This window comes from Aedes aegypti, chromosome 3, assembly GCF_002204515.2.
Source record: "Aedes aegypti strain LVP_AGWG chromosome 3, AaegL5.0 Primary Assembly, whole genome shotgun sequence".
Lineage (NCBI taxonomy): Eukaryota > Metazoa > Arthropoda > Insecta > Diptera > Culicidae > Aedes > Aedes aegypti.
This window is the reverse complement of record NC_035109.1, coordinates 294,536,173-294,550,561: the sequence shown is the minus strand read 5'-3', so window position 1 is coordinate 294,550,561 and position 14,389 is coordinate 294,536,173. Positions and strand designations below refer to the sequence as shown.

Below are 14,389 nucleotides of genomic sequence, written 5' to 3'. Positions count from 1 at the left end.
CTGGAATATATTCAGGAGCTCCGAGCTCCTCCAGGGACTCTCAAGGAAGGATTTCTTCACTCCAATGTTACTACCTCCATTACACACTTTCACAGAGATCACTGTGAAAAATTCCTGTCGATTATCCCAGGTTTTCCCCCAGATGTTTTTTCACTGATTTTGTTGGTATTTCTAGGAGATTCCCCACAGATCATACAGGAGTTCTTCCACCAAGGTTTATTCTAGAGTTTTTTTTGAAAAAAAAAATTTTTTTTTTTGACTCTTCTTAGAAACTCTATAATATTTCCTACGCTGATTTTTTCATTTATTCTAGGCATTTCATAAGGATTACATTTGAAATTTATCTATGTTTACTATCAGGAATTGCTCAAAAAATTCATTAAAGCATTATTCGATTGAATCTATTATAATTTTTTCCAAGAATTTCTCAATAAGTTCAACTTGGTTACATTTTTCTCGGCATTTCTCCAGAATTACATCAAAATATTATTCCTTCGGTTCAAACATTTGCTCGAATAATTTTTCTAACAAAATTTCCAAGTCTCCATGGATTCTTCACATGTATTCAAGGTATCACACCAGTTAATACTGCAGCAATTATCACAGTTATTTTCTGTCCAAATTTCTTCAAGAAGTCGTGTAGGACATTATTCAGAAATTCGATTTTTTTTTCAATCATCTTAGCAATTTATCAAGAAAATACTCCAGGAGTTCTTTCAGAGATCATCGTAAAAATTCATCAAGTCATACATAGAACTCACACAAGTTTGATCAGAAATCCAACGCGGATTTTTCAATTTAAAAAAAATCTGATAAACTTCTTTTACATTTCCCTGGAGACGTCCTTTGATAAATGATTGGAATACATCCTTAAAGACTTCCTTGGGAAACTTTGAAAAAAAAAAAAATCAAAAACGGAGGAATTCCTGAAGGAACTTTGAATTCATAAAGATGCTCTAAACGAGAATGTTGGAGAAAGTCCTGGGAAAATCAATGAATAAATTTCTAGAGAACTTGAAGTTTCATTGAAGGATGAAACGAGATTCCTGATTATGTATTAGTAAAAATCCAGATCGAATTTATGTATATCTTCATTGAATTCAATTGAAAATTACTTAGAAAGTTCACAAATCAAACTCCTGAAAAGATCTTCGGAGTGATATGTGAAAGAAATCTACAGCTAAACGAGCAGTTATACTTGTCGTAATGTCACGAGGAATTAAAAAATAAATAAGTAAATGTCTGTTAAAATGAGGAATTAAACTCTCATGGCGTGGTTCCTGCTAGGTTTCTTTTGGTTTCCAGGTAGGAGGGTTCTAGAGTTGTTGTTTCCAAGACGGACACTACCAGGATCAGCCCTGATTTCCTCCAGATATTATTTATAAAAAAAAATACAAAACGCCCTCCAGAGAAATTTTCTGGGTCCGTAGGGAAAGCCTATTATTTCCTAATTACGAATAGACTATTTTATTTATATCTTGCATTGATGATTAAAGGTATTTTTAGATTATTTGATACGCATTCTTGTTTTTTCGTAAAATATCATAAAAAATCACATTTTTTCTTAGTTTGTTTGCACATTTAGAGCAACAAGATATTTTCTATATTAAAACATAATTTTTTAGTCATCTTATATGAAAAATTCGTTAATGATTTACCTGGAAATATCATGGAATTTCATTTCTGTAAATGAATAGATATCCAGTATAATAACATTATAAATAACATCAAATCCCAATATTATATCCACGCTCTCGCTTTTTTATTTCAATCATAATTTTTCCAAACGACGTATTTAGCACTCGGAAAGATTCGATGGTTGGCAAAAGAGGCAGAGAAATACTGAATTGACGAGCCCGAATCTCAAATGACACACACGTAATTTATTTTATGCCAAACGTCCATTAACAGCTGTTATGCCTAATGTACACTGATAGGCAAAATAAAGTGCCCACCTTACCAGTTTTCGAATTTTCCTCATTGATTTGGTTCAAATTAAAGTTAACACAGTTGAATCTTTTTTGATATTTTATTTTTGATATTCTTTTAAAGTTGCACTTACGAAATTTTGATAAAAAAAGAATTTTACTCAAAAAGAAAATAAATTTGTGTTGGAAAAAAATAGTGACAAAAAAAAGTGCCCACTTCCTTCTTGGCCCCAGAAAAGATGATTTAAAAATAAAAAGCAATTTAATAGTTAATGTGTCCTCCTTTAGCCTTAAGGACTTGTTGGAGGCGCTTCGGCATGCTTTTCACCAGGTTTTGTAGGTGTTGTGGATCTAGTTCTTCCCAGACGCGCTCCAAGGCTTCAAAATAATTATTTTTGTTGGTAACACCAGTTTTGTCAACCCTGGCATCGAGAATTGCCTACAAATTCTCGATGGGGTTGAGGTCTGGGCTTTGTGGAGGCCATTCTAGCGGTTTAATCCGACAAGACCGGAAGAAAGACTTGGTCTTCTTGGCAGTATGCTTCGTATCGTTGTTCTAGAGAAATATGAATTTCTCTTCAAGGCCCGTCTGGATCAGCGAATCCTCCTGATTTTCTCTCAAGATGTTGATGTAGGAATCTGCCGTCATTATCCCGTCGATTTTAACGAGGCTTTCTACTCCACTCCATGAAAAACACCCCCAGACAAAAACACCATCACCATCAAGAAGGAAGTGGGCACTTTTTTTGTCACTATTTTTTTCCAACACAAATTTATTTTCTTTTTCTTTGAGTAAAATTCTTTTTTTATCAAAATTTCGTAAGTGCAACTTTAAAAGAATATCAAAAATAAAATATCAAAAAAGATTTAAGAGTGTTAACTTTAATTTGAACCAAATCAATGAGAGAAATTCGGAAACTGGCAAGGTGGGCACTTTATTTTGCCTATCAGTGTATTTATGTATAATGTCCATTATGCCTAGCATCCTTATGCCTAATGAATGAGATATGCCCATTCACACAGCTCCCTGCGCGGGTTTCTTACTTGATCCTGGGCATGATTTTCACAGAATGTTGGGAAAGGTTTTCACATAATACTGAACAGTCTCATCAAATAATATTTAGTGAAATTATAACAGAACGAAGAATTCTAACGAATTTTTAAGTAGGATTCTTATAAAATCTTGGACACTCTACTCTAAAAGATCAAGCAAGATAAAAAAAGATTATCACATAATTATTAACATTTCACAGAACTTTGTTAGAAATTCCTGAGTAAAGTGCACAAAAGCGATTTTTTTAAATTCAGGGGTATATTTAAAAAAATGGCTTGCCTGATAGTATTGTTTTTACATTTGACCCATAATTCAAAAATGTTGGTAGGGTTTAGTGTAATTGCACAGTAGTACACAGGGAGCCGGATCCTATTCTTGGCACATTTGATTCACTTCGGCAGTAGAGTTTTTTGAAAGCTATTGATCTCATATACACTCCCGTGCATAAGTTTGGGTTCACTCCCTAAAAACATACAAAAGTGTTCAGTCCATATCTCTGCGATTACACGTCCAATTAAAACTCTCCCTCAACCTCATCAGCTCATTCTAATTGTTTCAAGGCGCCATTTCCCATTCGTACACATCCAATACCTTTGATGAGAAATGTCTCTGCCCTCCGGCAGATTGGTAAAGAGATTATGTATTGTTGACAGTGAATCAAATTGTCATCAAAACAGACGAAAAGCAAATAACAAAGTTAAACTCTCTCACAATCGTCTGTCCCAACTTTAGTGGATTGGGATACAATCAAAAGCAAAATTATCATGACCATCACAGGGAGCAACATTGTTGCAACCTTTTCAAATCGCGATTAATCAGTTATTTTAAACACAAAACCAAATTTGTTTTATGGACGCTGTTCTATAATGTGGTAATGTTTACTAACACGGAGAAAGTTCTCAAAAATGGCAATGCGAAGCCCAGAAAATCGAAGCGCACGCGGTGAGCGATGTTTGTCGTATTCTGTTCAAGTGGTGATAAACTGTTGTTGCGGAATAAAATTGTTTCAACAAGAATAGGAGATGACAATGTTTTTCCCAAGTAGCACGCGAAACATTTTCCAAAGAGATGCTTTTCAAAAATGGTATTAATCACGCATCAATAAAAGCATCTGTAACTTACCTGGTTCTAGTTTGGTTACATATCAATATCAAGGCCCATGAAGTTTCATTGCCTTTCAAATGAACATGCATTTCTCTCCTTGTTTGACGTTCAACATTTTTGAAATTACAAGATTTGCTGCAAATGTCCTTTACAAATAGCAATGAAGTCAAATTTATCAATATGTTTTCAGCAACTTTTCAAACAAACTTTTGAAACTTCTTCCAAAATGCCGGTTTTAATGTTATGTTTCAAATTACTTTCATTTAAGACATCCGCAATTTGCATTCATTTTGCGTTCCCATACACACAACTCAAGTAGATTCGTCCTAGTTGCGAGAAAGTTGCACTAAACTACGTGTACGACAGCTACAAGTTTGTTTCAATCCAGTTGCAATATAGTTGAGTTGCACCTTACGTATCATCTAAGTTTTTGCGAAAAGTTTAGATTATTTCAGGTGTCGCCTAATTTCGCCAGTAATGAACTTGTATTCCGAAGGGTGCAGTAAAGTTATAAGCAACAAGCTTTGAGCCATGTGATCGCTTTTATAGTGCATTGGCGAAGCAATTGTTCGAAGAGCTGGTGGAGTAGTGAGTAGAGGAGAAGGTTGATGATCTTGAGATCGGAAGCTCGATTTCCGTTCATATTTTTGTTTTCATTTTTTTCTTTTAAGTATTTTGCAACAAATAAGCAATTTCGATATAACTTGATTATGTTGTTTTGTCCAACTTGAGAAGATTCTCCTTACAGAGCTTCACATTCCCATAAGCCTACTTTTGGTATGTGGATCTAAAAAGCTAATGAACACTTTCTAAGTGCCAAAGATGTACATACCAAATAAATACTTGATATACTTATTAATTGATAATACCAATTTCACATCAAACCTCTACCAAAACCAAATAACGAACATGTCACTTAATGTAATTAACCTTAAGCTTCAAATATTTACAACTGAGAAATAACTTAGGAATTATTTGGAAACATTTTATTGCTTCTTAATATTTTTTATTCTCACAATTTTAATTTTACAGCGCCGTATACATCGATGCTGGAATGTCGTTGAATATCTTGTTTTAATGCCCAAAATAAATACAAGAAAAAAAATAAATGTTTTTATGGTTACGATAAGGTTTGCTACTCGCTAGAACCGGTTCAAGGTCTTCGTTTTGATAGACATGATCCATCCCCATGAAAATGTTGCCAATTACATGGTATAATTAATCAAAAAGTTCACATTCCTCATTGCCGTGAAGAACCTTCTTTTAACTGAAGTTATAGTGGAGCAATCTACTGAAACTGACGAAAGAGTTGAAGTTGGGTTCCGAATTTCCCAAATTTTCGCATGACGTACTTGGTGGGCGACCCCAAAACGAATGCTGGTGCGAAAGTAGCTTACCCACCTGGCAACTCTGACTGGGGATCGCTTGGCAGCTATAGGTATATCTGCTACACCTCTAGTGTCAGCGCGCTCGAGAGCCACCACGGTATTTCGCGTTATGTTTTTTTCCTACTTCCAAACTACTACCCTCACACAACAACACCGTCATACTATAGCGTTATTTTTTGTTGCTTTCGTTTCCTCGTTTGATTGTTGGTTGGTTGATTCGTTGTTGGTTTGCTTCTGGGCCTGATGGTTGGATGTCTCCTTCTCATCCTCATCAGCATCATCATCCATGGTCTTCTTTTTGGTTTACGGATTTTTTGTCTTTCTCTTTTTTCTTTTCATGAAACTGAAGCTGCGAGTCTCATCGCGAACTCTCCGGCTCGGCGCGCGGATTTCGATTGGATGGATGATGGGACGGTTCATGGCTTACCGAGGCCTGGTGTGGCGATGCTACTGACTACTGTTGGCTTTACCAGCAATGTTCCTGCTGCTTGAAGAAGTCAAGTGTCCGAAGAAGTGCGCGCTAGTAGAAGAGAGTCGAGAAGAAGAAAATACCTATCAGTGAAACCAAATTTAACGCGAGAAGAAGCACAGTAGAAGCCAAGTAAAGTAAAATAAGAATCAACTTCTCTACTTTTCAGCGGTATAACCGAGTGTAACAGCACACGCGGAATCAGCTAAGCAAGAATCAATAATTTCCTGAGTGAAGAAGTGGGAAAGAGAAAAAAGTGGAAAAAGTGCAATAATATTATATTTTCTGTGTAATCAAACCCCCTGGTCGTTGAAACAGCTTGGGCATGAAAACAGTCCAAACTTCGGAAGAAGATAGATAGTGACGGAGGAAAAACGAGTGTAAAGAGAGAAAAAAAAACTCACTAGATGAGCAAATTTTTTGACAGAAAACAAGTTAACCGAGTATTAGGAGGATAAAAATACGTGCCAGTGTGAAGAGAGGGAGATAGTTAAAGAAAAGTGTAAAAAGCTAAAAAAAACGAGATCATTGTGTTTCCATCTTGTTTTCTCTGCCTATTTTTTTTTTGTTTTTCGGGGCTGTACAGTTAATTAGTGTATTAAGATGAACCGGAATTTGGAGTGTTCCTGCTGCTTTAATACCAACTATCACAACGGTTGCTGGTGCTATTACTTCAATACGAACCAAGCCCGGTGTGGTTCGTCGTCGTCGTCGTCGTCATCTCACCATCATCGTCATCAGCATCCCAAAGGAGCAGCAACCGTCGTTAGCTCGTTGTTGTCCTCGTAGGGAACCATCGTAGTCGCAAAACCCACCCCCAATTCTCGTGCATAGCATACACACAAAAAAAAACACACTGGGTCGCCGACAAGCACGCGCTTCTTCTTGAAGACTACACAACCGAAGAAAGACCAACAAAAGAGCACACGCATCACGTAAGAGAGACATTGTAACTGTTCATAAATACGAAAAGAGGTGGCTTGGTGGAAGACGCGAAGCGAAACAATTGCCGTTTGTCGAACCCCTCTTCGAAAGGAGATTTCGTCGCAGCGCGCTCCGGTTTAGAATATGATAGGTAAGTCCTTTTGGCCCATTTCTCTCCCGCCACCGTTATGACGGGTTTTGTTTGCCGAAATAGCAACGCAAAAATGACAGCAACAGCAAAATTACAAGGGGATGCAAGAAGTTGGGATATTGATTTGGAATTTGATTGACCAGACCCGCAACTAGAACGGCACGTGGTTCTGTTTTATGATTCGTCTGGATTATTGAAGTTCAAAGACTAACTATGTTGTAACTAATATTATGACCCAAACAAGGATAAGTTTCGTGTATTTCTTGATCTGTCTATTACATTTCAATAGATGATTGTTGATACTTACAAATACAGATGTTGATATACATACTTCTTTCTTTTCCTTCACCAGAAATAACAGAAAAAAGGTGTGATTGACTTCTGAAAAAATACGCTACTACGGTGTTCATTTTTTACATCTAATTGTAAATTTTGGTATTAAATGCTTTCCGGAGATTCTTCAATTCAAATATTTCAGATCATTCAGTTTCAAACAAGCTACTATTTTATGCAAACTGTAGATGTGTCCTAGATCATCTGAATTCGCAGAAGAGAGGATCTTTGAAGGGAACTTGAACATGTTACCTAAGTTAGTGGGTTTCGTGGTCGTGTGGTTAGTGTCACCGAACATTTAGCCGCATCGAGTGTTGTGGGTTCTATTCCCGCTTCAGTCTGGAAAACTTTTCGTCAGGAATGTATTTCAACTGTGCCACTAAGCGTTGCATGCTAGTCCGTTGTCTAGTGTGGTGCTTCCTTCAAAGGACATAACCGTCCGCTGGAACATTAACGTGTTTTTAAAAATTCGTAATTTTAAAATATGCTTAACGACATGTTTATGTTGGAAATATACATCTCAAGTAATCTTTTTTTCGAATTTCTACAGGAATTACGCCATTTTCTTCTATAAGTTCAGGAGTTCTTCAAGGGATTTCCTCAATTTCATCCATCATTTTGAAGACAGTTTTGCCAATTACTCCAGAAATTGTTGACAGAACACTATGTCAGGAAGCAATAACTCGAATCTTCAAAAGTCTTCAAAAGTATTTTAAACCAAAAGGATCCCTTTTTGCTTGCAATGAAGCTTGGTGCAAAATTTTAGAGGCTCCAGAGCAACCTTCAGTGACTCATATGCGACTATTCCGCAGGTTGTTCCGCAATGCCTCCTGAGATTTCTCTAGGAATAGAGTCAGGAATTATTCGCGTAATTTCGCTACAGATTTCTTCTGGAACACTTCCTAGGATTCCCACCAATTCTTCTAAGAATTCGTCCAGGATTTTCAATGGATTCTTAGAGGCATTTATCCAGAATTTGCTCCACCAAACCATTGAGCACTCCAGTAGTTTTTTCCACTGACTCTTCTACCAATTTCGCCGGTGTTACTGTTTATTTTCAGATCTTTTGAAGATTCTTAGAGAAGTTCTTCCAAGAAAACTCACACCGGTTTATTCCAAAGTTTTCAAACAAACTCGTCTAAGAATTTTATTTCCAGATAATTCTATAATAATTTCTGTGGCACTTCACACGTTTTTATACGGGATCCGTCCGAGAATTCATTTACAGTTTCTCCCTCGAATTGCTTAAAAAATTCCTCCATACTTCATGAAATCTTTTGAGAACTCTCAGCGATTTGGCCAAAACTTCATCATGGCAAGCCTTCACAAATTTCACTAGGTTTTTCTCGAGCATTTCCATCATGAATCAATCCTGTAGTACTTCTACTTGAAGTTTCAAGTAAAATCTCCATGGATACTTTAAAAGTTCATTTAAGGTTTCACATCAGCAAGTACCTCATCAAATATTACAGTTATCACAAATTTCTAAAGGGATTTCGTCATATGTGTTTCAAGAAATTTTTCAGGATATTATTCAGAAAATCCTCCAAGATTTCTCCTCAAGAATTTCAGACATTCTTGCAGGAGTTTACCAAGAATTTCTACTGAAGTTTCATCAGAGGTTACTTAAGATTTGCTTCAAATTTTTGAAAAAAAAAGTGACATAAGGATATTTTAGACATATTTAGAGCTGCCTTGCAAGATTCCTCAAAGAATTCCATGAGGAATATAAGATGGAATCTTCGGAGTTATTCATGGAAGTATCCTTTACTTAGATTCGTGGTTTAAGACTTTGTTGAGAAATTTCCTGGTGGAGTTTCTGGAGTAATTTATGGGCTTTCCTTAGGAAGTCCTTTTGCTAAATTAACTAATTACTGAATAAACTTTCATAATAATTTATATAATGGACACTTTGGGCAAACACGAGAACTAATTTCTAATTGTTGTAAAAATCATGAACACAAAACAAGTAATCTAGCAGTAGTAAGAACTTACGTATTGTTGGCCGATTTGTACTCTTCATGATGGGGGATTTTTGTCGACCAAATCTTATGAAAGTCAGCTATAAGAAGAGCTAAAAAACCGAAAGCATTGGTGCACAATTAGAGACAAATAGATTTTAAAAAACTATCCAAGACGAAGAGAAAAAAAACCCAAGTCACAACTCAATTTTAAAAGGATTTTGCCCTTTTTTCAAAGTTTTTCAGAAAATCTGACCTAGTTATTTCTATGGATTTGTTTCTGGAAAATACATCTAGACAACAATTTTCGTCATGAGCCTCCGATTGCATCAAATGTCATCAATTTTCCAAAAGTTCAAGCTTTTCAATTCAGGCTGAATTTTTCAATGCTTAGGGCAGGGGACGGACCTGGTGTAGTGGTAAGAACACACACCTCTTACGCCGAGGACTTGGCATCGAACCCCATCCCCGAGATAGTCACTCATGACAAAAAAAAAAGGTTATAGTGACGGCTTCCGTTGGTCCCGAGATAAACTAGCCCACGGCTAAAAATCTCGTTAATAAAGAAAAACAAAAATACTACTTAGGGCAAGTCACGAGCCAACGCCAAAGAAAATAATGTTAAGAACTTCCCTCGGAGAAAAGTCTAGTTTAAGTCTCTGATTCTCTGTCTTCCCAGATTAGGAAATAAGAGATGTGTCTTTTACAGGGCTGTTTGCAGGTTTCTTTTTAGAAACTTGGTTCTAAAATGAATGCAAGTCTCAAAAAAGTCTCTATTTTTACTAGAACGTCTATAATGTCTCTGTTTTCACCAAAACTGATTTATGAAGTCGCTGTTTTCATTCTTTTTTCAATGATTTATAATTTGAAGTATTTAACCATGAATTTTCACATAGATTACTCTGAAAATTTTCCGAAATGCTGTTCCAGGATTCCCTCCGTTTTTCACTAATTCTAGATTTTTTATTAGTTACTAGTAGTTTTTCTAGTAAATCTTCCAAAGATTATTACAGGAGTTCTTCCAAGATAATCCCCAAGGACTCAATCCAAAGTTCAGACGTCAATTTTTCAGTTATTTCTCCAGCCATTTTCATATGAATTCTTTCGTGAATTCATCTACAGTTTATCTCGAACATCCTTTGAAAATGTCTCCAAAGGTCTTTGGAGGGTTTCTTGATGGGATCACCGAAGTAGTTTCTATGATTATACTCAGAAAAACTCCAGATTGAATTCTTGAAGGTATCAAAAACTAAATCCTTGGAAGAATTTCTTATAAAGTTCTTGAAAATTCACAAACAAATGCAGTAATGTCTTTAAAATGTCCATGACAATTTTCTGGAAAAAATCTTGGTAATTTCTTTGAGAACTTCCTTGAGCAATATCTGAAAGAATTTCCGCTGGATTTTGTATGTAAATCATAGGGGGATTCTCTGAAATAACATCTAAAGTTATTTTTAGAGATATACTTAGTTGAAATCTTTGAAAAACTGAACCACAATTCGGAAGGAAATCCTCAAAAATCAGTGAAAACATTGTTGGAGAAGTTATTGCTAAGGTCTTGAAACTTTCCCAAACTACAGTCAAACCTCCATGAATCAATATCTGAAGGGACCATCGACTCTTGGAAATGTCGAGTATTCGAACAGAAATGTATTTGAAAGCTATTTGAGCGGACCAGCATTACATTTTTTTTTAATTCATGGAAGGGAGAGTATGTTTCAGAAAAAAAACTACTAATTGAACTTTAACACTTAACTTCATTTTTGCAAAAGAAAAAATAAAATACAAAAAATCCAAAGTAAGGCGTTCAAATACCTTTGAACTTTAATATGTTGCTTATCCTGACAGATTTTTTTTCTCGGATCATAAAATTTTGATTTTAGTATGGTTCCATGAGTCGATATCGAGTCATGGAACATCGGCTCATGGAGGTTTCAACGTAATATCTTAGACGAACTCCTGGCGGAATTCATTAGAGAATTACTGGATGAACCTAGGATTTTCTTGGGAAAATCATGCTGGAGTCGCTGGAGTAATTTCTTGGGTTATCCTTAAAAAAATATGTTGAATTCCTAAAGGTATCTTGAACTACTTTCATGGAAGACTTCCATCAAAAGGCCGTTAGAGAATCAATAATGTATTCTTTAGGTAAATACCTGCATTAGCTTCTGATGATACTCCTGGAGCAACTATGTTGCTAGTAGTGTACGCACTCATTTTTAAGAGTATTAAAATCTTCATTTATAATAAAAACCATAAAAAGTTTAAAAATTTACTAAATAAATAATTTTTCATTAAAATCGTTATAGGAGGTTTGACTGTATTGCCCAAACCATTTCATATTCACTCAAACACTCAATATGAAGATTTTTTAATCACGACATAACAATAAATCTAGTATTACCGTATAATTTCAAGCTTTTTACAGTAATGCACGGTAATGGGAACCATACATATTGAAATGGGTCCATTTACCGTGCATTTGGGTTTTGATTGAAACACAAAAAAAAATATAAATTGCATAAAATTTCATTGCTCATAAGATGAAATACATCTAACTAGTAGTATCCACAATGTAAACTTGTTGGAATTTTGAAAAATTTCATACTCTAACGTTAAAATGAAAAATGGTAATTTTTGGCGTTTCCACTAAGAATGTTGAAAAATCTTATTATCAAACAGAATTCACAAGATTTTGACTACATAAACTAGGTTTTTCAAAATGCTTTGTGACAAAAACTACTTCATTTTATCAGTTTTATCTTATTTTGCTGACAAGAGAATAATTTGTGAAAATTGTATGAATATTCTGTAGGCATTTGTATATGTGCACGGTGAATGGAGCCCGAACGGTGACTGGTGACTTAACGGCATTCTGATTTCTATTTGGATTAATTTTGTTTTTTTATCCTTGTCCTTTTTTGTTTCCCATACGGTATCTTTCTGGTATCTTTTTTGTTCCTGTTAGGTCTCATTGTGGTCTCTAATTTCATGCATAAGGGCTCTGAAGTTGCTATTTTAAAGGTACTTAGACGCTACCAGCCCCTGCCTCTATGGCCAGCCACTTGTATGACATTTTTAACATGTTTTTGGACACTAGAGCAATAGAGTAATGTATGGTCTTTCGATTCCGTTGCATGCGCCTGTGGGGAGAGCGACGGAATCAAGTCTAATCGTGTTCGGTTCGCGTTGTACGAGTAGAAAAAGATATTCATGTTCAGTTGAGGATGGATTGCCAACTGGTGAGCTCGTTTTATGCTTATGATAACACATTTGACAACGTTACGTTTATGTGATTTAAAAAAAACCCATGGATTAGAGTGTTCATTTCCCGGCTATTTTGCTTATCCCGAGATTCGGGATGAAAGTTGAAGCATGTCCCGGGAAATCTCGGGATTCCGGGATTTCTCAAATTTTTAAGAAAACTAATATTTTTGTTTAAATGAAAGTAAAAAATATTTAGAGAGTCAACTTTTCAAGATAAAAAAAAACAATTGTTACATATTATATTTTAAATATGAATTTTTATTCAGATAAACTAACTAAACAAAAATCGAAGCTCGTCTTGCTTATTTTAATTTCTCTATAATATAAACGTAAGTATGGTACATTTAAGTCATAATATTAAAACAATTTGCTTCAGACATTCGAAAAATCATCAAAACAACAACAAATAACGAAAAAACGTTTCAATGTCATTGAAGGTACTGGAGTGGATCATGCTGAAAGTTAATTACTGAAAATTATCTGCTTTTTCGTTTCGGTTGATTTTTTAGTCTAGACATAAATCGACTAATGTTGAAAAAAATGCCATGAATAACTTTTGCAATCAAACTAATAATATTTTTACTTATATGTTAATTTGGTCTTTTCATACAAATAATTACATATTCTTCTATGGCCTTCTACCACCATAGAAGATGTTGTATCCATCCTTGTCGAGATCGTAATATTATCGGACAAAGCTTGAGTTTAAGAATAGATATCACTGTTTTGTATTGAAATTTAATGGTTTTCAATTAATTTTACGTAAATTTCGGGAATCCCGGGATTCCTGGGACGTTCCCGAGGCTATATCCCGGGACGTTCCCGAGGCTATATCCCGGGAAACGGGAAATCCCGAAATTTGCCAGATCCCGGGATTTCTCATCCCGGGATGTCCCGGGATGGACACTCTACTATGGATGATTCGTTACTTCAAGTGTCGACATGAACCCTTATTCCTGCTATAAATGGTTTTAATATACACGTACCTTTATATTTTCGTCATTACTAAAAAAAATTAAAAAAAAATCGACATTATGAATGTTGACCAATTTTTTTAATCTTCTACCAGTATCTACCATTATATTTTCATCGCGAGATAAGAAATGCATACTACCTTTAAGTAAGTCTTATTTTTCTTCGTTATCCATCGCATCACTGGGAAAATGTGACTTCCAGATTTTTTTCCTCTCTCACTAATCAACCTTACCTGTGGTGATGCAGGGGTATTCTAGGTCTCTAGAAGCAACAATCACTACACACTAACATTTTTTCCCCATCCAAACTGACTGTAAGTACATGACCGGCGCCGTTATTGATCAATATTACAGGGTGACCAGCGCACCGGGAAATCGGGAAAACCAGGAAAAAGCCGGGAATTTCGAATCACCGGGAGAAAACCGGGAAATATACGGGAATTTCAATTAGCACCGGGAAAATTTTGTATACCAAGTAATGTTTTAACCAGCACGATCTAAACTTTAGTGGATATTTACAAAAGCTTCTGAATTCGAATAAATCAATAAAGTCAGGAACATATTCTTTTTATATTATTTTGTTTCATGGCTGTAGCGGACATGTGACTCAAAGCTAAAGGGAGTCTATAGAAGCAAATGATGGAAATGAATAGGTGGATAGGCGTCGCAAGGGAGCGACAAGATTGAAATTTAATTAGGTGGTGAAAGTTGAGCAAGCCATTTTAAAGTAACTAAGCATCAAAGCATCCTGTATTTTGCCTAGCTTCTCTACTGGAAAAGGGTAGAGTAGCAAAGCTAGGCAAAATACAGGACGCTTCGATGCTTACTGACTTTAA

At 35.5% G+C, this 14,389-nt stretch overlaps 1 protein-coding gene across 9 annotated transcripts in view; it reads left to right on the top strand.

Moving 5' to 3' along the window:
* LOC5574293 (LIM domain-binding protein 2) overlaps positions 1-14,389 on the top strand; it is a 77,825-nt gene that overhangs the window by 25,051 nt on the left and 38,385 nt on the right. For 6 of the 9 annotated variants that reach the window (XM_021853920.1, XM_021853928.1, XM_021853929.1 and 3 more), the window contains exon 2: positions 5,824-7,018. In XM_021853920.1, coding sequence (XP_021709612.1) covers positions 7,012-7,018 — 7 coding nt within the window. In that variant the 5' untranslated portion in view covers positions 5,824-7,011. The remainder of the gene's footprint in view (positions 1-5,823; positions 7,019-14,389) is intronic. The other 3 variants (XM_021853927.1, XM_021853925.1, XM_021853921.1) reach the window with 1 other exon arrangement.